At 46.7% G+C, this 20431-nt stretch overlaps 1 protein-coding gene across 1 annotated transcript in view; it reads left to right on the top strand.

Annotated features, from left to right (window-relative positions):
* Nucleotides 1–19230, top strand: part of PODXL (podocalyxin like) — a 43362-nt gene extending 24132 nt beyond the window's left edge. The window contains exons 2-8 of the mRNA XM_024130043.2: nucleotides 8995–9654; nucleotides 10596–10819; nucleotides 11128–11214; nucleotides 13107–13254; nucleotides 13473–13534; nucleotides 13805–13972; nucleotides 15062–19230. Of these exons, the coding sequence (XP_023985811.1) occupies nucleotides 8995–9654; nucleotides 10596–10819; nucleotides 11128–11214; nucleotides 13107–13254; nucleotides 13473–13534; nucleotides 13805–13972; nucleotides 15062–15259 (1547 nt within the window). The 3' untranslated portion in view covers nucleotides 15260–19230. The remainder of the gene's footprint in view (nucleotides 1–8994; nucleotides 9655–10595; nucleotides 10820–11127; nucleotides 11215–13106; nucleotides 13255–13472; nucleotides 13535–13804; nucleotides 13973–15061) is intronic.
* The last annotated feature ends 1201 nt before the right edge of the window (nucleotides 19231–20431 follow it).

Consider the following 20431-nt stretch of genomic DNA (forward strand, 5'->3'; position numbering starts at 1 on the left):
CCTCCCGGACCGGGGCACGAACCCGTGTCCCCTGCATCGGCAGGCAGACTCTCAACCATTGTGCCACCAGGGAAGCCCGAGAACATTTTTAAAATCATGAATGAATGATGAATTTTGTCAAGTGAGTTTTCTGCATATATTGAGATGATTGTATGTTTTTTATTTCACTGTTAAGATGAATTGCATCGATTGATTTTCAAATACTGAACTATCCATGAGATGAACCTCACTTGATCATGATGTATTACTCTTTTTAATATTTTATATAGATATATTCCATTAGTCATTAAGGAAATGCAAATTAAACCACAGTGAGATACTTCATGCCCACTAAATAACTGTAATGAAAGAGACAATAACACTTGTTGGTGAGGATGTAGAGAAATTGGAACCCTTATACACTGCTGGTGGGCATGTAATGTGGTACAGCTGCTTTGGAAAACAGTTTGGCAATTAATTCCTCCAAATACTAAATACAGAGTTACCATGTGACCCAGAAATTCCACTTCTAGGTATGTACCCAAGAGAAATGAAAGCTATCCACACAAAAACTTGTACACAAGTGTTCATAGCAGCACTCTTTATAATAGTTAAAAAGTGGAAACAACCTGAATGTTCATCAGCTGATGAGTGGATAAACAAAATGTGGTCTATCCCTACAATGGAATATCATTCAGCAATAAAAAGAAATAAAGAACTGACACGTGCCACAACATGGATGAACCCTTAAAAATATTTAAATTAAGTGAAAGAAGCCACACATTGTATGATTCTATTTATGTGAAATGTCCAGAATAGGCAAAATCCGTATCGCGACAGAGATTAGATCAGTGGTTGCCTAAAGCACGGCTTTTCTTCTGCTGCGTCTTCATTGTGAGGGTTTGTGTTAATCTAGTCAAGAGCTGGGTCTGGGTTTAAAACTTGATGCTGCACCGGGGGCTGCAGGCTTCTCAGGCGAGACCTTTGTCTGTGGCCCTGCTTGCCTGTGGGTCTTCCCTTCCTGCTGTTCCCTGTGACCCAGTCTTTGGCAGCTGCTACCCCCAGCTATATTCCATTTTTCCTTCACACTTGCTAGCACTTTGAGTTAAAGGCAGGGTAGAAGGACATTCTCTGATGTTTTGCACAGGCACTGTAACCTGGGGCTTGGGGATTTGGCCTTCGCTAGTGTTCCTGTCTCTTTTCTAGAAGTTATGCTGGACTTAGCACATATTGCTGCCGTCTGCCAGGGGTAAAGAGCTTTTTTATTTGTCTGTTCCCTTTCCCAGCTGCAGTGGATTTCCACCACTTCCTTCAGGCTATCCTTTTTTACCTTTCTCCTGCAGCTGAATGCTTTTGTTTCCTAGCAGAAATAGGGGAGATGGATCTAGGCAACACTTCACTGGTGTTTCATTGGTGGCTGCCGTTTTCCTTCCTCAGCTGTAGTGGGGTTTCTACCAGTGCCCTCAGGCTATGGATTTTGTTGACTTCCACTGAAAAGTCAGGCTTTTTTTCCAGGGGATATGGGGCTATGTAGAGTTTCAGCAGTCACTGCTGTTTCCTTCCGCCAGCCAGCCCCAAGGGGGGAAACTTTCTCAAGGCTCTCCCCAGGCATCCTTAGGAACCACAGGTGGGGTTCCTGGGGGGAAAAGTCTACACAAGGGTCTGAACCTTTCAATTTCCGCAGTTTTCAGGTCTCCACGCTTTCACATTAGCCCATGCTCAGCCTTTAGCAATTCACTGAACATTTTAACTTTACTCTTCTTACGGAACTCTGCCCTGTGTAAGCAAATGCTTGAGTCTAGTTTCTCCTTGTGGTTGACTGTCTCCAGTTTTCAGGCGAGTTGTTTGCTCATGACCTCAGTTCTCCAATGGGTTCAAGAAAAGTCATCAATTTTCCGTTTCTCCAGCTTTTTTCTTGCTGTGAGGGTAGGACATATGTTCTTTCTAGCTCTTTATTCTCATTGGCTGAAACTAGAATTCCCATGGTTTCTTTTGATAAACATATGTTCTTAATTTTGATGGAACCAAATCTATCAGGCTTTTTCTTTGGTTTGTACTTTTCATGTTTTGTTGATTGACAATTGTATATGAACTGATTTTTTTTTTTGGCTGCGTTGGGTCTTCGTTGCTGCGCGTGGGCTTTCTCTAGTTGCAGCGAGCGGGGGCTTCTCTTCGTTGCGGTGCGCGGGCTTCTCATTGCGGTGCCTTCCCTTGCTGCGGAGCGCGGGCTCCAGTAGTTGCAGCACGCGGGCTTCAGTAGTTGTGGCTCGCGGGCTCTAGAGCGCAGGCTTTGTAGTGTGGCACACGGGCTTAGCTGCTCCGCGGCATGTGGGGTCTTCCCGGACCAGGGATCGAACCCGTGTCCCCTACGTTGGCAGACGGATTCTTAACCACTTTGCTGCCAGGGAAGTCCCGAACTAATTCTTTTTACAGACACATATTATGGCAGAACAGACAGAACAGACAGATAGAAAGTTCATGTAAAGCTAGAATTATTTGATCCTTGAATCCATGTTTGGATTTTCTTTATGAGAAAAGTATTAACGACTAATTCAATTTCTTTATGAATGCGGGACAAATTATTATTTCTATTTCTTCTTGAGTCACTCTGTTAAGTTGTATTTTCTTAGGAATTTGTCCATCTCATTAGCTTCAAATTTATTAGCATTTGCTCATAATGGCCTATATTATAAATATCTGTTATTGTTTTTATACCTCATATTTTACATTTATGCCTTCTGGGTTATTTTTCCCTTTGGTCATCCTCACTTAAGGCTTTACTATTTTATTAGCCTTCTTGAAATATCAATTTTTGCCTTTGTTGATATTTGCTATTGTCCTTTGGTTTCTATTTCATTGATTTCTGCTTTTATCTTTATTATTTCATTCCTCCTATTTTTCTTTGGGTTTATTTCGCAGCTTTCCATTATCAAATTGAAGAGTATATAGAGAACCAGATCTGAGCAGATCCTAAAGAGAGATGCATGTCAATTGCAACGTGGCTCACACCCTCAGCACACCTATTCACGCCACATCACCACCTTCCAGCCAGCTCACACCTAAAGGGCTTCAAGTGAGTTAGTTCTCTGTGACCTGTTGTCTGAGGAGTGAAAAAGCCAAGTTATGTTCATGTATGTAACATGCTGGAGCCAGGCCAGAGTGGACTGCTGTGGGATAATAGCCCTTTTTAGGGGAGACCCTGAAGGATAGTATAGAAAGAAAGTTCTTCCAATGAGCAGAACTGTACCTTTCATGGTCTTCTTTGTGTGTGTGTTGGGGGGGAAGGTGAGCTTCACAGAGGTGAGGCTCTGACCAGATTCTTAGGCAGTAGCTAATGATTTTTAGGAACTTAGAAGAAACAAGAATGAAGAATCAGTGCAAGGAATTTTATGGAAGAGGCATGTGGATGAGCTTGGGATGAGCTGGAGGAGGAGAATTTTCGTCTCACTCTCATTAATCAGGTGGACAAGATGACCCATGGTGCCTGCCCATCAGTTAGTTTCTCTCTCCCTCCACCCAGTGACTGCTCTGTGGGCTCATGAACAAGTGGCCATGGTGTAGGCAGGGAGCTAAAACAGACACATTCTGGGTTTGAATGTGTTTTCTCAGCTGCCATGATCTGTCAGCAACTCTACTCATGGACTTACAGAACGCCTTCTTCACCATGATGATATTCCACAGAGCACAGGGCTGCACCAAGGAACTCACTCGAAGGCAAAATAAGTAGAGCATTAACCTTAAAAGATTTACGCATCTTACTGTGATGCCTACATGCTGCTACATAATGAGGCAGGGAGGAAGATGGATGGAACCCAGGGATTCCCTGTGGTGCCTCCTACTACTCTTATGTCCAGTCGTAAAAGTAGATGCAAGGACCTCTCACTGACAGCATCCCTAAAGACTCAGATCTCTCAGAAGTGAAATCCAGTATCCAGGACTAATGGTGTCAGTGGTGCAAAGTGAAGCAATCCTTGCTCATTGGTGGTGGAAATGATGTACTCATCAGAGGAGTTCAGGAGAAGGGTTCTGGGTGCTGTTTCTGACTTAAACGTGATTCTCTAGCCATCTCAAGTGATTTTACTAGCTAACGGATTATCTTTTTAATAAATTCACTTCCTGTTTAAAGCAGAGAGGATTGATTTCTAGTATCTGAAAAGAAGAACCCTCGTTTTTATAGTGGAACAAGTGGAGGCGGGGGAGCAGATTAGGAGGTTGAATTGTGTCCTCCTCACAAGACATGTTCCAATCTTAATCCCCAATACCTGGTACTTGTGGATGTGACCTTATTTGGAAATAGGGTCTTTGCAGGTGTAATCAAGTTAAGATGAGATCATACTGGATTAGGGTGGGCCTAGTCCAAGGACTGGTGTCCTTATAAGAGGAGAGACCCAGAGACACACAGGGAAGAAGGCCATGTGTTGATGGAGCCAGAGACTGCAGTGATTATACCTACAAGCCAAGGAACACTAATGATTGCTAGGAAGAAGCAAAGAAAAATTCTTCCTTAGTACCTTCAGAGGGAGTATGCCTTTGCAGATTTCAGATTTCTAGCCTCTAGAACCATGAGAGAATAATACATTTATGTTGTATGAAGCCACACAGTCTGTGGTCATCTGTCATAGCCACCTTGGGAAACGAATACACACTTCATTCAAGGTACCCTGAGTCTGTGAAAAAATTCAGTCCTGGGAATTGGATGAGTGGCTGGCTGTGTTCTCTACTGTGGAGATACTACCCAGGTCCGGGCTTGTAGGTAGGGCTTCAGTGGACCACCCATCAATTTAGATCCTAAAAAAACACATGATTATTAGCCACTGTCCAGAATTACCCTCGTTAGTCTATTCTGATTACCATGCCGCTCCTGCTGCCTAGGGTATCGCACCCCCCTTTTTTCCTGGAAATGAAATTCTGCTCCTGCCCTACTACCCAACGAACCTGCTGTCCATTCCCACTGAAATGGGCAGCATCTCCTACCAGCACACCCGGCTGATGAAGAACAGCCGGAACAATCTCTTAGTCCCCTCAACACCATAGCAAATTTAAGCGAAACCCCAAACACCAAGTGATCCAAAATAAGAGGCACTATTATTTTATGAACCACTTGGGGGGGAAAAGAAAACACCGTCAAAGTGTGACTTATGATAATTTATAATACATCCTCATCTCAGAGACATGAAAGGATGTGCATCTTAGGACTCCTGAAATACAGTATTTCTCAAAGCCTTGGTGAAGGGAGTGTCATTTGAGCTTTCTTAAGGAACAAAGAGTGTGAACAAGCAGACCATACGTGACACTTCTATCTCTCTTAAGACTTTGGATTTCTTCCAAGGAATTTCTGGCAACTTAACTTTATTTAATATGTGGACTACCACTGAGTCCAGGTCTCAGTCAACCAACTAAGAAAACAATTAGAACGACTTCTAGCTGCTTGAGTCAGCATATTGATCCGAATCCCTGGTATGCATGCCCGTATTGATAAATTCAGCCTGATAGAAAACTATGATTCTCTCTCTTTGATCTAGCACCCTCATATTCTGTTAACCATACATATTTGCTAGAGTTTTTGCAGATATTTTTTAGGGTGGAAGCCTTCTTCTGGGTCAGACTCAATTATATTCGTCCTCGCGGGCATCTGACCGTTATTACAGGTTTGAAAAAAAATGAAGAGTGGTGGAGGTGATGAAGGGATATGGCTTTCTGTGTCACCGAGCTCCAGTGAGGTTATTGAGAGTTTTCAAGCAAGGTGGGAACTGCGTCATCAGACAGGAGAAGAGTGGTTGAGTCTTCTGACAAGCGAGTTCCATTGCAGATTGAGCTTTATCGATACTCTGACTCATCTGCACCCTCTCATATGTAACCGCCACACTTCTCAAGGTCCTATTTTCAAATAAGAGACCTGGTGAGGCTATGAATTACACTAACGCTGTAATTTGGCAACTCCTGGGATCAGACCTGTAAGTTTGTCTTTTGGTCTTCTCAGCATTTTAGCTGCAAGCAATAAGAGATTCCTTTACTGTAGCCTTAGAAAATCTCTGATTTTCCAGTCTCTGCTTTGATAGGAGGATTGAGGAATTAGAATTTGTTATTGTCTCCCTTTAAGCCAGTAGTTTTCACTGGTAGTGATTTTTGTCTCCCTCAGGGGACATTTGGCAGTATCTGGAGACATTTTTGGTTGTCACAACTGGGAGGGATGTATGTGTCTTACTTGCATCTAGTGGATAGAGACCAGGGGTGCTGTTAAACGTCCCATAATGCATAGGACAATCTCCCGTAACAAAGAAGTACCCAGCCCAAAACGTCAGCAGTTTGGGGGCTGAGAAGCCCTGTTTTCAGCTCTTCGCCGTAGTAGGAAGTAACCACGCCACTCAACCTCCCTTGGTGATATTCCCCTCCGCAATCTCACTTTTTACCAGAAAGATACTCTGACATGATCAGTTATAAGAAGCACCATTATTTTATGAACTACTAAGAAGGAAAAACCACCATCAAATTGATGTTTTATTTTTTTATTTTTTTGCGGTACGCGGGCCTCTCACTGCTGTGGCCTCTCCCGTTGCGGAGCGCAGGCTCCGGACGCGCAGGCTCAGCGGCCATGGCTCACGGGCCCAGCCGCTCCGCGGCATGTGGGATCTTCCCGGACCGGGGCACGAACCCGTGGCCCCTGCATCGGCAGGCGGACTCTCAACCACTGCGCCACCAGGGAAGCCCAATCAAATTGATTTTTAACACACGTCCTTTTATGTGTGCCCTTCGTATTCTTCTATGGCATTAGCCACTCAGTCCTGCCAAAGCCACTTTATGGGCACTTAATTCTAGATGGCAGGTGCTACTGTGACTGCTTCTCCATGAGATGCTGTAGGATGGTAAAGTCATTTCCCTTCATACTTGCAGAATTCCAGTTAACCTTTAACCCCAATAAGGTCCAATAACTAACCCTGGAATTTCTGTTGCCTGCAATCACGCCTGATTCTCATTAGCAAAATGTGTGTGTGTGCGTGTGCGCGCACGCGCGCACACGCACACACATGTGAAAGATACTGGGACACTGTCTAGCTTATGGAGGAGCTGGGATTGCTGAAGACCACATTTAGGGCTACCTTTAATACCATCCGAGTCAGGCTTATGGAACTTGTGTGAAGAGGCCAGTGCTGCTCACCAATGCCAAGCTCCAGGTGCTGTAGCTTTGGCTGTGGACACTCGCTCTAGCAGCACCTCCACGGCTGCTCACACTTGAGCGTGGTTCCACCGCTCCTGGCTCAGAGTTCCCCATGGTCTGCTGCCTCTTTGCTCACTGGCTGGGGTGGAGGTGTCTCATTCATGGTGGTTTAGTGCATGCCTGTGCTCCGGTCACAAGGGAGGCTGGTATTTTCAGCATCTATAATAAGCAGCAGATCCTGCTTCCATCAGTCTTGCTGTGTGGGGAATTCCCCAAGCATAGAAAACTGTTACAGATTCTGATTGGCTACGAAGAATGGCCAAAGTCCCCTACGCCGATTCCCACCATTCTCTCCCCTCTGCTCAAAACAGAAAACCAGGAATCATTCTGGCCTCTCCTCTTCCCCTCCCTTAGTACATCAGCAAGTAGTTGATTCTACCTCCAAAATATAGTCTTGAATCCATCCTCTTTTTGGCTCTTGTGTCAATGACTTAATACAGCTGACTGTTATCCACTTCATCTGGATTACTGTAACAGCCTCTTTTCTTCCCATCTCCATATCCATGTTCCCCAAAGCAGCAAGAGTATGTTTCTTCGTAAATCACCCTATAAAACTTGTTTGCTTTAAAGCCTTCAGTGGCTTCAGTGGCTTTTTTTTTCCTCCCCCACTTAAAATAAAATCCCCTATCCTTATTTTGGTCTAAGGAGGGTGATCTTTTGTCTCGTTTTACATAGGATACAATTTTTAAGAGCGCTTCCTTTTTATTCTCAAAAGGGTATGGTTTAGACAGCACGTTAGTGTCAGTTTACCTATGAGGCCCTGAGTTTTCTGAGCCCTGCTCCTTCCCCAGCCTCACTCACTGAACTGCTCTCAGACTTGTCTTCTCTGAGCTCTTGTCCCTCCTTTGGGGACTTGCAGGTTCTTTCCTTCTTCCTGGCACACTTTTCCCCACATTCTTCACACAGCTCTCACCTCGTTGTCCTTCAAGTCTTAGCTAAGTGGTCGTCTCTCAGAAGTCCTTCCTTACCTCTCTCTCTAACAGCCCTCCCCCTGTTCTCTGTATCATTACCTTCTTCATTTCCTCCATAGAGTCACCAGAATTTGACATTGAGTTGTCTGTCTATTGTTTAATCTCTGTCTCTCACACTAGAATGTAAGCTCCCTGAGGGTATGGATTACATGTGTCTTACCGTTGTATCCCAGGGCCCGAACCTGTCACTTAATGGTTCCTTCAGTCAATCAATAAAAGGCCTTTCTTCCCTGACCCCTTGACAAGGTTTGCGCTCCCACGCTAGACACAGTCAGAGCACTGTGTACTTTTCTTCCTCAGCGTGTCTCACAGTTGTACTTAAATGGTAATTTGTATAATTTCACTTTACCAGTTTCTCCTTCTAGATACATGTCCAGGGGAACAGAGGCATGTTCCTCTTGCCATGCTGAGAACAGGGCACTTCAGTACGTGTGAATCTGTTGAGTCTTCTGCAAGCTCATGGGTCTGGGAGAAGGAGGTGATGATGGTTCTCTGCTGGGGTAGGGAAACCTTGAAGGGCGAGTGCCTGGGGCTGGATGCGAGAGCAGAGCATTCAGTGCAGGCTCCTACACGCAGCGGGACTAGCTGCTTAGTCTTTCTCTTGAGCGGAATTTCCCTTGACTTCCTCTGCTTCCCTCTCAGTCTCCCTCTTAGAGGCTTTTTGAACCCCAGAAAAATCTGGGCACATCAAGGACCCAGACCCTTCAGCCGAGACAAATGGCAGGGATGGGAGCAAGGCCTCTGGATCCTGGGGAAGAGTTGGAGAAATGGGGAGAGAAAGACTTCCAGCTAATACCCTAGTTGATTCTGTGTTGTCTTTGTAAACAGAAATCAAGCCTGTTAGTGAAACAGCTGCCGAAGAAAGCAAGCCAGACACACTTCCACCATCCAGTGTTCAAAAACAAAGCACAGGCCCACCATCCACTGATAAAAATGTGACTGCACTGGAGACCAAGGGAAGCACACCCACAACGCCTAGCACCTCAAGGGCAGTGCCACCCTCAACCCAGCAAAGCACAACTGCAGCAGCCAGTGGAAAAGATGAGAAACCAGCCACAGGCAAATCTGCTATAACTACTAAAGACTCAAAGGATTCTACAACCACACCAACCACTGTCTCGACAAAGCCTGAAACCACAAGCAGCCAGAGTGGAATTAAAAGCAGTTCAGCTAAATCTGGAACCCAGAGTAGCCACAGTGTGACCACAAGCAGTGTGACCACAAGCAGTGTGATCACTAAGGAGGGAAATCAGGCAACCTCTGACCTTCCAAATCTGGGTAACACCTCAGTCATCACGCCTGTTCTTCCTTCCTTGCCCACCCCAGCAAGCACTCACCAGCCTAGCATGGTCTCTGTGACTTTGGTCCCTGTGACTTCAGAGCCCGCAGGGAGCTCCTCCGAGGGACCAAACAAAATTACAGCAGCTACAAGTTTAGGCACAATGGCGGGTCCCACCTTCACGACACAGGGGACACTGACCACACTAAGTAAGTAATGCCTCTCTTTTTTCAAGCAAAAAGAAACTTTCAAATGCTTATATTCTGTACAGTCGCTGGAGATTCATGCATATTTATATTCATGAATATGCGCCACCTTCACTCAGCCGGTTTCCCATTTCAGTGATGAGCGGCAGCCGGCAGAGCTGTGTGTTCTGATGAGAGCTCAGGGTTTTGACCTGCCTAGTGGAGCATTTACTTTTTTTTTTTTCTTAAGTGCTGGTCTTAATCCAGTAAATTAATTTTAAAACTCACTGATGGGTCATGAGCCTCAAGATCATGACCCAGGTCAGATCTCTTGAATCAGAATTTCTAGGTATGAACCCGAGCATCTGCATTTTGAGGAAACCTCCACCCCCCCACCCCCGCAGGTAACTTGGGTGTGTGGTGAAGAGGTAGATAGCCACACCACAAGAGCACGGTCGCCTCCTGCGTGAGAGCCGGGGCTCAGAGTTGGATAAGCCTGGATGCCAGTCCCTGCTCTACCACTTGGTAGCGTGTGGCGTTGGGCAATTCCTCTAGTTCCTCTGAGACTCAGTTTCCTTGTTTATAGAATAGGGATAATTACACTAACTTCCTCATAGAGTTGTTGTGAGGATTGAAAAAGAAAGTACTTTTGAAGCACTTAGGAGCCTCACAGGAAGTAAGTACTCAGTTAACACTAGCTGTGCTGCTGGCATTGTCACTGCTGTTGATACTTCTTCTGTCGGGTTCCTACACTGGCTCATCCAATCTGCTCATCCTGTAATTGGTGATGGGAATTGACTTCATCTGCCTGCCTCTTCCTCCTCATAGCCTGCCTCCTCCTTCTTGTGGTCTAGGTGGGGGGATAAGACCAAAGAACCTCAGAAAACTAGGAACAAGAAAGCCTATCTTTGTGTGTTAAAGGTACCACTCACCTTTTCTCATAAACTTTGTTTTCCCAATTATAGCACCATGGGTAATTACCTCACAAGGAACTCAACACACCTCCAGCAAGACACCAGCTGTCACTGGCACCTCTGAGGCTCTGCAGCCTGCAGGCTCTTCATCGGGACCTGGGACCACATCTCCTGCCAGGGGACCCACAAGCTCCAACACTCATTTGGAGACAACTGCCCCCCAAGGTTCCAGTATCCCTTCTCCCACCTCAGTAATTCCAGCAGGTGTGGGACAGGTGAGAGAGCCCAGAGTCGGAGAGAAGGGACTCCAGGAAGAGCATTTCTACTCTTCCCTTCCCAGGGCGCCTGGGGGGGCTGTAAGGAGCTGTCATCATTCACTCACCCTCTCTGGCTTTGCTGGACTCTGACGTAGACAGCAGGATAGCCAGTAATAACACACCTGGCTCTCAGACTCCAGCCGGCCACACTCCCAGCTTGCCCCCAACTCCTTATTTGGTGTCACCCACCGAAGGGAGGGAGGGAGAAGGCAAAGACGAGACCTCGTAGGCTCAGCCTGACCCTTAATCCCAGTGGCTTCTTCCAGATACAGTGCGATTCTCCCGAAAAGCTGAATGAGAAGATGCTCGTCCTGAACGTCTCGAAAACTGATGTCTTGAGAACGAACATCTGTGTGAGTACCTCGCTCATCCGAGCCCCGCTCTGATCTACATCCAGCAGGGTCACGGAAGGTGGAAGGGAATGAAGTGTTCCTTCTAGAAAGCAGCAGAGAGATGTTTTCATTTTCCTGCTCTTGTTTTTTCCTAGTAGGACAGGACGTGGTCCCTTCCCATCTTATGGAGGGTCAGAGCCAGGTTCAGACTTCTCTAAGGGAAGCCCCACCCTCAGGGCTGCTGCAGGGCCAGAAATCTGGGCTTTCACTTCTGAGAGTCTGGAGACCCCAATCCCGGTTCCTGTTTGCTTCTAGTTCAGGATGTGACTTTGTTAAGTCGATCTCTTTGAGCTTCAGAGGACTCAGTTGAAAATGAGAGGCTTAGTCTGCCTAACTCTCCCTGTTCTAATAGTCTGTGGTTTTATATTTCCTGGTCCATGTGTTATCTGATGGCCACCCTCTAACCTAGGGGAGCTGTTGCCGGCAGTTGTCCTTCCCCTCAGGGGGAGTTGTCTGTGTATTGTTTGGGGGAGATGGTGTCAGCACGTGTGTAAGTTTGCACGTGTAGCAGTGTGTCCACTGCCTTCAGACTGCCAGTCTCCCTAGGATTAAGGGCTTTAGCCTGGGATGTCTGCCACAGAGTTTAGTCAGTAGCTGAGGCCTGAGTGAGTGCTGGATGACTCACTGCTGCCCTCTCCTGGTCAGTGGCTATTTTGGCAAACACCCCTGGAAACTAGAATAGGATGGAAAACTTGGGTTTACAGTACTTTTATACCACCTATTTTCTGCAGTTGTTTCCTTTTGGGTGTCCATTTTGCTGGAATTTTCCAAGTGAACTATAGAAAAGGTAGAGTTTTAAAAGGGAGCAGTGTTCCCCTAGGGTTGGGCTTATTGGACAAGATAAGAATCACACTGATGCTTGCTCGGGCTTTCCTCTGGCTCTCTTTTTGGCTGAAACTTGGCAGGGGCGTGTTTGGTGGTAAGAAGCGTTCTTTTCCTTTGCTGTGAATGGAAAGAGGAAAGCCCTGGATCTTCACCTGGTAGCAGGTTGGGGAATTAGTAAGCCTAAGGAAATTCCAGGTAGAAACCCAAGGGATGGCTTATGGGACAAGCCATATGGAGTCCTTTTCTTCATCTCGGTACCCTTATTCCAAACTCTGGTCAGAGACACATCAGTTTGGGGTGTCTCTGGATGATGTGGCAGGGCTGGGTAAAAGCTGCCCACGCTTTGCTTCCTCACCCTCAGCCCTAAAGCCAGCCAGCCACACTCTTTCTGCTGAGAAATACAGAAGACTCCCGTCTAAGACGTCCTCGTGCATCTTCAAGATACTCCCAATTTCCCCTGTGCAGTGATGGCCTCGCCTTTCTCCCGCCAGCCTGTTTATGGTTTCAGGGTCTTAGCCTCGGGAACGGGCACATGTGTTTCGACTTTGGGATGGATAACCTTGAGCTGAGAGCCAGGGCTTCCCCTCCTGAGGTCTTTGAACTCAGCATCAAGGGCTGGCAAATGGTAGGTTCAGAGAGGACTGGCATCTTCCCCACTGGCTGTGCCTCCTCATGTTCTTCTGGGGAGAGAGATGATGAGGGGCAGGAGGTCGTGATCATTAAGGAGCTCTGAGGGAGAAAGTGGCACTAGGGCAAATGGTATTGCTCAACCACGATGAGATAAACAGGATAAGGAGACTAGGGGGAGAGCTCCACGTGAGGCAGAGAAGGCAGGGGCTGGCCCAGGAGGACAGCACGTAACTCACCACTCCTGGCAGGCCTGGGAATGGCACCAGCTGCGGCTGGAGAAGGGAGTAAGTTCACAGCCGGCAACAGCGTTCTCCTGACCTTAGCTTCAAAGGGTGGCTCCACGAGCCTAGGCTGCTGTCACGATCCCTGAGGAATTACCTGCGGTCTCTCCACAACAGAACGCGACCGCTTCGAATGACAGACTGGTCACACTTTTGTGCCGAGCAGCAAAAGCCTCCTTCAACCCAGCTCAAGATCAGTGCCATATACAGCTGGCACCTGTTCCAGAAATCCAGGCAGTGGCAATCAAACAAATCACTATCCGCAGTGAGTTGAGGGCGGGGGTTGGGGGTGGGGATTGAGGCCTGTGTGGGGTGGGAATGGGGCAGGAGGTGCAGGAGCACAAGGGTGGGTCAGTTGTCAACCCCTGGCCACCCGAGAGAGACACCACTCAGGGGACTGAGATTCAGGATGTCCTCCTTTGTCCCTTACCACGTCACTCTGAGCTAGACCACTGAAGCGGCATCTCTCCCTCTCCCCCTCAGCAAACCTCTTTCCCACGGACGTTTATGAATTGCTGAAAGACAAATGGGATGACCTAAAAGAGGTAAGTGGATGCCCCCCATGTGCTGGGACAGACTGGGTCAGGAGCCTGTCCCTTGCAAGTCCACGGTTGCCCAGGTCCACTGTCTCTCATTGTCAAGAAACCTCTGATTTGCAGGCATCTAGAAGATAGGAGGATAAGAGGGGACAGCAGGGCGGTAGAATGGGTTTCCCCCCAAACCCCAAGTGGAAGAGCTCATAAGTGAATGGGAGTTCTGAGAGAGGGTGACTCGGAACCTGTTTTCTGCCACGTAACTTTCTCCTTCCCGGCCAGGCGGGGGTCAATGACATGCAGTTTGAGGGTCAAGGACCACCAGAAGAGACCGAGGACCGGTTCAGCATGCCCCTCATCATCACTATTGTCTGCATGGCATCCTTCTTGCTCCTGGTCGCGGCCCTTTATGGCTGCTGTCACCAGCGTCTCTCCCAGAGGAAGGACCAGGTGAGGACTTCATTCCACTAGCCGGGAAGCAGTCCAGTTCACTGGATGACTCTCACCCCGTTATTCCCATATTAGAGAAAAGCGAGGGGGCCGTGGGCCCTTTCTGATAGGCAGAGGTCATCCCTTATAGGAAATGGAAACTTGCCTGGAAAATTAAAGAGGCAGCGTGGTGGAAGGGAAGGGCATGGGCTTTGGAGTCAGGAAGACTTGGGTTAAGGCCTAGCTCTGCCTCCCATTATCTGGGTGACCTTGAGCAAGTCATAATCTCTGAGCTTCAGGTTTCTCATCTGTATAGTGGGCATAATATCCACCTTGCAGAGTTGCTCTGAGGATCCATTGCTGTAAATGTGCTGAGGCATACCTGTCTAACCAAAAGTTCTTTCATTTACCTTTTACTAGAATTCCCTCGTTACAGTTCCACCCTGACCCATGGTTCTCAACCGCAGCTGCACACTGTGGAGAGCTACAGAAAAAAAAACAACCCATGCTTACTTAGCTTCCTCACATACCAATTGAAACAGAATTTCTGGATCAGTATATTTGTTAAAAGCTTCCTGGGGGACTGTCCTATGGCACCTAGGTTGTATCTTAGGTAAAAATGGAGAGAAAGTACTGTCTCTAGATAGTTCCCATCTGTAGCAGAGATAGCTAGAAGCTGTGCTGTATCCATCTTGCTCAGGCTTAGAGGGGAGGTCCTCAGTCACTCGGCCAGATCAAAGTCATTTTCTTACAGTTCGTTCCAGTTCAATGCAGCAGGGTGAGGAGGGTCCTGGAGAGGAAGGTTTGGTGGGGAAGGAATGGAGGAAAGAGGAGATTGGAGGACAAAGTCCATCTCCACTGATGTCACGGATTTGCCACCAGTGCAAAGGTGAAGCGAGCTGGGCATTTTAGGATGTGGGGCAAGTTCTTATCTCAGACTAGCCCCGAGGCAGGCCAGTAGTCAGGAAGGCCTCCAGGACCACCTATTGTTCACCTTAGCCAAATCGGGGTTCCTGGATTATAGGGGTATAGGTGTAATATTAAGGCTGGAGCAAGGCTAACAGCCCTCAAAAATTACCCCTTTTTCTTGGGTCATCTCCCTCACTCTAGCAACGACTCACAGAGGAGCTACAGACGGTGGAGAATGGTTACCACGACAATCCAACCCTGGAAGTGATGGAGACCTCATCAGAGATGCAGGAGAAAAAGGTGGTCAGCCTTAATGGGGAGCTGGGGGACAGCTGGATCGTCCCTCTGGACAACCTGACCAAGGATGACCTAGAGGAGGAGGAAGACACACACCTCTAATCAGGTCTGCTGGCGGCCTCCGACGGTGCACAGAGCTCCAGCCCAAGCGCCTCAAGTGCCATGTGGACAGGGGAGGAAAATCCTTCCCCTTCGAGGGAAAGACTGGGGAGGGAGAGCAGACTCGGAGGGTTCCCTCCCCGCAATCCCCACAGGCCTTAATTTTTCCCTTTTCAAGCTGAACAAATCACATTCTGTGTAGAATCCTCTTGTAAAATAACCCACTAGTGCCTGAGCTCAGTGCTGCTGGGAGATCAGGAAAGAGCCATCCAAGGGACTTTAGAGACCATCTAATAGAATCCCTTCATTTCACAGATGAGATGACTGAGGCCTAAAGAGGGTAAAGTCAAGGTCACACAGCCACTGGGTGACAGAGTCAGGATGAAAACAGAGATCCTTCATTCGGCGCAGTGCCCATTGCCACCATGCCACACCGCAGTGATCACCTATGCCCTCCCTCCAGAGCTGCCCTGGGCAGGGGGGGACGAAGCTGCCAGTCAGTGGATGGGATGGAGGGGAAAGCAGGGCCAGACCCTGTCGCAGTGGGATCTGATTACTTGAAAGGATAGGTCCCGTTTTCTGCCCGTCTCCTACGCCAGCCTGGTCTGCCAGTGTTCCTGTCCTCTGTGTTCTGCCCCCTCCCTTCACTCAGTTTTCACTCCCACTCTGTCCCAGGGCCCCTGGGACTAACACAGGTCATTCATGATCTTGAACCCCTTGTTCTGGAGTCTAGTTTCCTGGCATTTGCTTATGAGATTGGGACTGACAGAGCTCCCAGTATGAACAGGCCTGCACATGGGTCCATCTACAGGTGAAGAGAGAAAGGGCAGCCTTTCCTTCCAGGATGGGTGCTGGCCCACCTCCAAGGCACTCCTTGAAGAGACTCCCCGAGTGCTGCTTTGTCTCCCATTCCCACCGGGACTAAGGTCTGCAGCAGCTATTGAAGGCAAGGTGTTCCTATTTCGTTGTCACTGCTCAGCCGATGCGATGGGGTGAAGACCCCAGCTCGGTCATCCCCGAGATCCAGCGTGAAAGAGCAGCTTTAGGACAGAGCTTCCTGGTGCCCAGTCAGCAGAGAGGTGTCTGAATAGACAATCGATTGAAACAGCAGGAAGGATAGGCTTCACTTTCCATATCATAGGAAATTCAGGGGCTTTGCAAGTTGCTGAGAGTTTTGTCTTCTTTGTTTTTTAATCCAGAACTCTGCTGCCAAAGGCCAAAGCTCACATCGCTGAGACATTTTCAGTTAGATTCCATTCTTCTGTGCCCAGGACAAGAAAGGCCTAGATGCATGGTGCACTGCAAGGTGCATAAGGGGCAGCCCGGGGTCCTGGCCTTCTATTCCCAGTGAGCTCTCACTGTCGGGGCACGGAGGTAGGTCTTGCTGTGTCCCCTCCTCTGTATTCCTAGTGGGGCTGGCTGCCCAGCGCTCCTGTAGGTTCTGGTGGCATCTCAGGGAAACAAAATGCCGACTGTTGCCCAGTGGAGGGGTTTTGAGGTAGCTCAGCAGGTAGCTGCTACGTAGACGGCAACTGAGGACTGGGCATAGCGAGGTTTCATCTGATTTTCTGAGAAGGAATCCTGGGTGGAATTTTGAACTCTGCCCGTGTTCTCTATTGTTCCTGGACATAAATTCCCTGGAACCTACTAGGAAGATGCTTAGGAGAAGGAAAATGGTCACTTCAGGGCAAAAAGCCAGACCCCCTAGAACCTAGGGGCACTCTAAGCTGCAACAGTTCTGATAAAATAGGCTATCTGGTTTGGGATAGATTATTTTTTTTAAAGGAGAGGATCTCAAGAGGAAGATCTATGTCCTTCCTTCCTTTGCTGCCTAATTCCCTCTTCATAGCCTTTAGCCATTTGATACCTAGGAGAAAAGGAAGGCCAGAGGTTCAAGTAGGACCCGTGAGTTTCCCAAGAGCTAGAAAGATGCTAAGCTAACAAGGATCCTGATTCTCTACTATTTGGAGGTTGGCGGGATGGAGAATACCAGTTTGAGAGAAAATAGAAGAAATACTGTTTCACTGGGAAAAGATGTTTTTTTCTTTCCTACCCAGCATTTGGTTCTTTCTACCCATTCTATCGTGGCCACTGTGGGAGAGGCCAGACTAGATTACTCCTTTGCTGATTCTGGGTCACATTCCAGCAGCTAGGTTTAGACAGAGAGAGCAGATATGTCTCTGCAAACCAATCAAAAGCCACAACCCCCAGGCCTCTTGGGGAGAGAGGACTGGCAAGGAACAGAGTAAAAATTATGCTTGGTCAAGAGGAATAAATGTGGCTCTGTCCAGAGAGAACCTTGAAAAGCTTTGGGCTGGTTCAAAGGTTCCTTCTTTTGATGCATCCAAATTGTATTGCTCCAGCCTTTTAAGGCAACTTGCTTTGGCTTGCTCTTGACACTAGCTAGACACCTGTATCAAAGACCGTTATCGCCATGTATCTGTAAAGGTCATCTTCCCACATCATCTTTACTGGGCTCTGATGCTATCTGGTAATTCATATTCTGGGGCTGAGAAGAAGAGAAGAGAAGAGAACCAGGAACTCAGCATGACTTGAAACAAGTTATGCCAGGGAGCGATTATAAACTCTATCTCAGTGGCACACTGGTTTCCCTAAACTTCATAAAAGACCAGAAGCCATGAATCTGATGACTGGACAAAATCCAGTGGGAAGCACACTGTTATGTGAGTGGGGAGAGACGCAGCAATGCTTATGAATGGGGTACAGAATATTCTTTGCATCGTAGGACAAAATACAGGTTTAATCTAGTCTAGACACAAGATGATTCTTTCTCCTCTTGATAAGGAAAGCTAGCAGAAAGTTTATTTAAACCACTTCTTGAGCTTTATCTTTTAGACAATATACTTTTTAGAAACTTTGGAAAACAAGTTCAAGCTGATACACATAATACGTATTTTTTGATAATGTAAATACAACAGCCAAATGTTAATCCACCCTGCACTGCTCTGAGCGAATATACTTTGAAAAAACATTCGTTAGCTAAGAGAGAAGGCTTTTTTTTTTCTCTAAACAGGAATGTTAATGTCTATTTTACTGGAAATACATTTGTTTTTCTTTGATGAAAAATGAAATATAAGATGGGCTGATGACAAAGTGTCTGTCTTGCAGATTGGGCATTTTTAAATATGATCCTCATCCCCTCTCCATAAAGTCCCAGCATGTTACAGTAAGGGCTGGAGTCAATACGCACTGGTTGGAAAGTGACTCTCTAGTCATAGGGAGAGGGTTTTAGAACCCAGTCCAATCTTTTAAAAAAAAAAAAAAAAGAAAAAGAGCCTGAAGCCCAGAAAAATAAAGTGACTTGGCCAAAATCACGTTTAGTGACAGAAACAGGCTTAAAACCTGGGTTGGAAGACCGTCCAGTGCTGTGTGCCTCAGGAAGAATCAACAAATTAAGGACTTGTAATTAAGGGCAGGCACCAGAATGACACAAAGGACAGAATTCCCTTCTGGAATCTGCAGCAAGGCTAGGGAGAGCATGAAGACAAAAATAGGAACCTTACTGGTCTTCTGTTACTTCTGAGTTATTTAGGTCTAAGACTTAAATGAACAATTCTTTTCTGCTAAGAAATAAGTTTTGAATGAGCTTTTACATACAGATCTTCTGAGTAGGACTAAGGATCAAAGGGAACAAGACAGGGGAAGGCAGGGGGGCAAAAGTAAAGCAATGTCTTTCATCACTGTCATTAACTGATTCACTCAGGTTTGGTGAAAACCCAACACTGAGGGAAAGGAGGGGATTACCATTTGCTCTGGGTCTTTTTTAAAATTAGTGAATGTTAAACAGTTTGCCCAGGAGACTGGGGGAGCATGTGTCTTAGTGGACAGGGGTCTAAAGTACACTGGAATTTACTGAGAAACTTGTTTGTAAAGACTGTACTTAATTATTGCCGTTTTCTTACAAAAATATATTTTGGAAAATTGTATACTGTCAATTAAAGTGCTTTTGTCTAAGCTGGTTCAAGTCCTAGTATTTTGCTCTGATTGGCTTCCATTCTTCACTTGTGCACGAGGCTCATCATTGAAGCCCCTGAGGACACAGTGCAGCAACCTCTGCTCTTAGTTATGCCTCTTAACTATGCAGGTCCAGACACAAAAAGAGGACGGAAGCTGAAAGGAAAAAGGGGATCCACAAATTCTCCAGATTATCTCAGGCTGCTCTAGTGATAGTTAACTGAAAGGGCCTCATTTTCCCTCACAACAGTTTTACCAATGCTTTACCCTCTTCCTTCCCTCTACTTTTGCCTCAGATAAAATTGTGACTCACCCACCACCAAAGATCCCAAAGGGGCTGCTGAACCCTGATTAGGTATGAAAACACTGGTGTAGAGACAAGGCAAATAAAAATACAAAAAGTAAACAAACGATTCTGTTCTGGCCCTGTTATGCCGATAAAAGGATCTGTTTACTTGTCAGAAGAAGCCTCTGCCTGTCCCTTACCTACAGACATAGTGAAGACGAAGGAGGTTCAGGAAAGGAATCACTCAAAGACGATTCTGATTCTCTTCATCTCCTGGGGTGGTATTAGCTATTTACATGTTTCTGCACTGCAAGAAGAAAACTTTATCGTTCCCGACCTGCAGAAGGGAAACTGTCAGGTGAATCTGGTCCACATTCATAGCTGGTATACAACAGTCTCTTCTTGCCTGGCATCTTACAGTTTTACAGTTCACAAAACATTTTTACACATCTTATTTAGGAATTGTCACCACTCTACCAATAGGGAAATTGGGTACAGAGATTAAGGATTCTCTTTGAGATAACACAGCTACTTAAATGGTACTGCTAGGCCTTGAATCTACATCTTTTCCCTCTTGAGTCCTACATTCTTTTCTCAACACCACATTAATGCTCGAGTTCCAGTAACAACAAAGTACGTTTCTAGAATGCAACTACTGTTACAATATGATTTTCCTTTTATACAGCAGTTCTGAAAGCAGTTAACATCCTTAAGGGTGGGCCAGAGGTATTTTGAGGTTAACTTCAAGAGTGTGCCAAGGATACAGAAAGGAGTACAAGTACCAGGAACTCAGGCAGGCCTCTGGCCATGCTCGAGGCACACTGTTCTAAGAGAATGACTCATAGTTTGTCATGGTCACAAAGACCTAAGACTCCATTCTTTTCCTGAATAGGTCATTCCCCCTGCTCCCTGCC

The sequence above is a fragment of the Physeter macrocephalus genome, chromosome 5, assembly GCF_002837175.3.
Source record: "Physeter macrocephalus isolate SW-GA chromosome 5, ASM283717v5, whole genome shotgun sequence".
NCBI classification, from domain to species: domain Eukaryota; kingdom Metazoa; phylum Chordata; class Mammalia; order Artiodactyla; family Physeteridae; genus Physeter; species Physeter macrocephalus.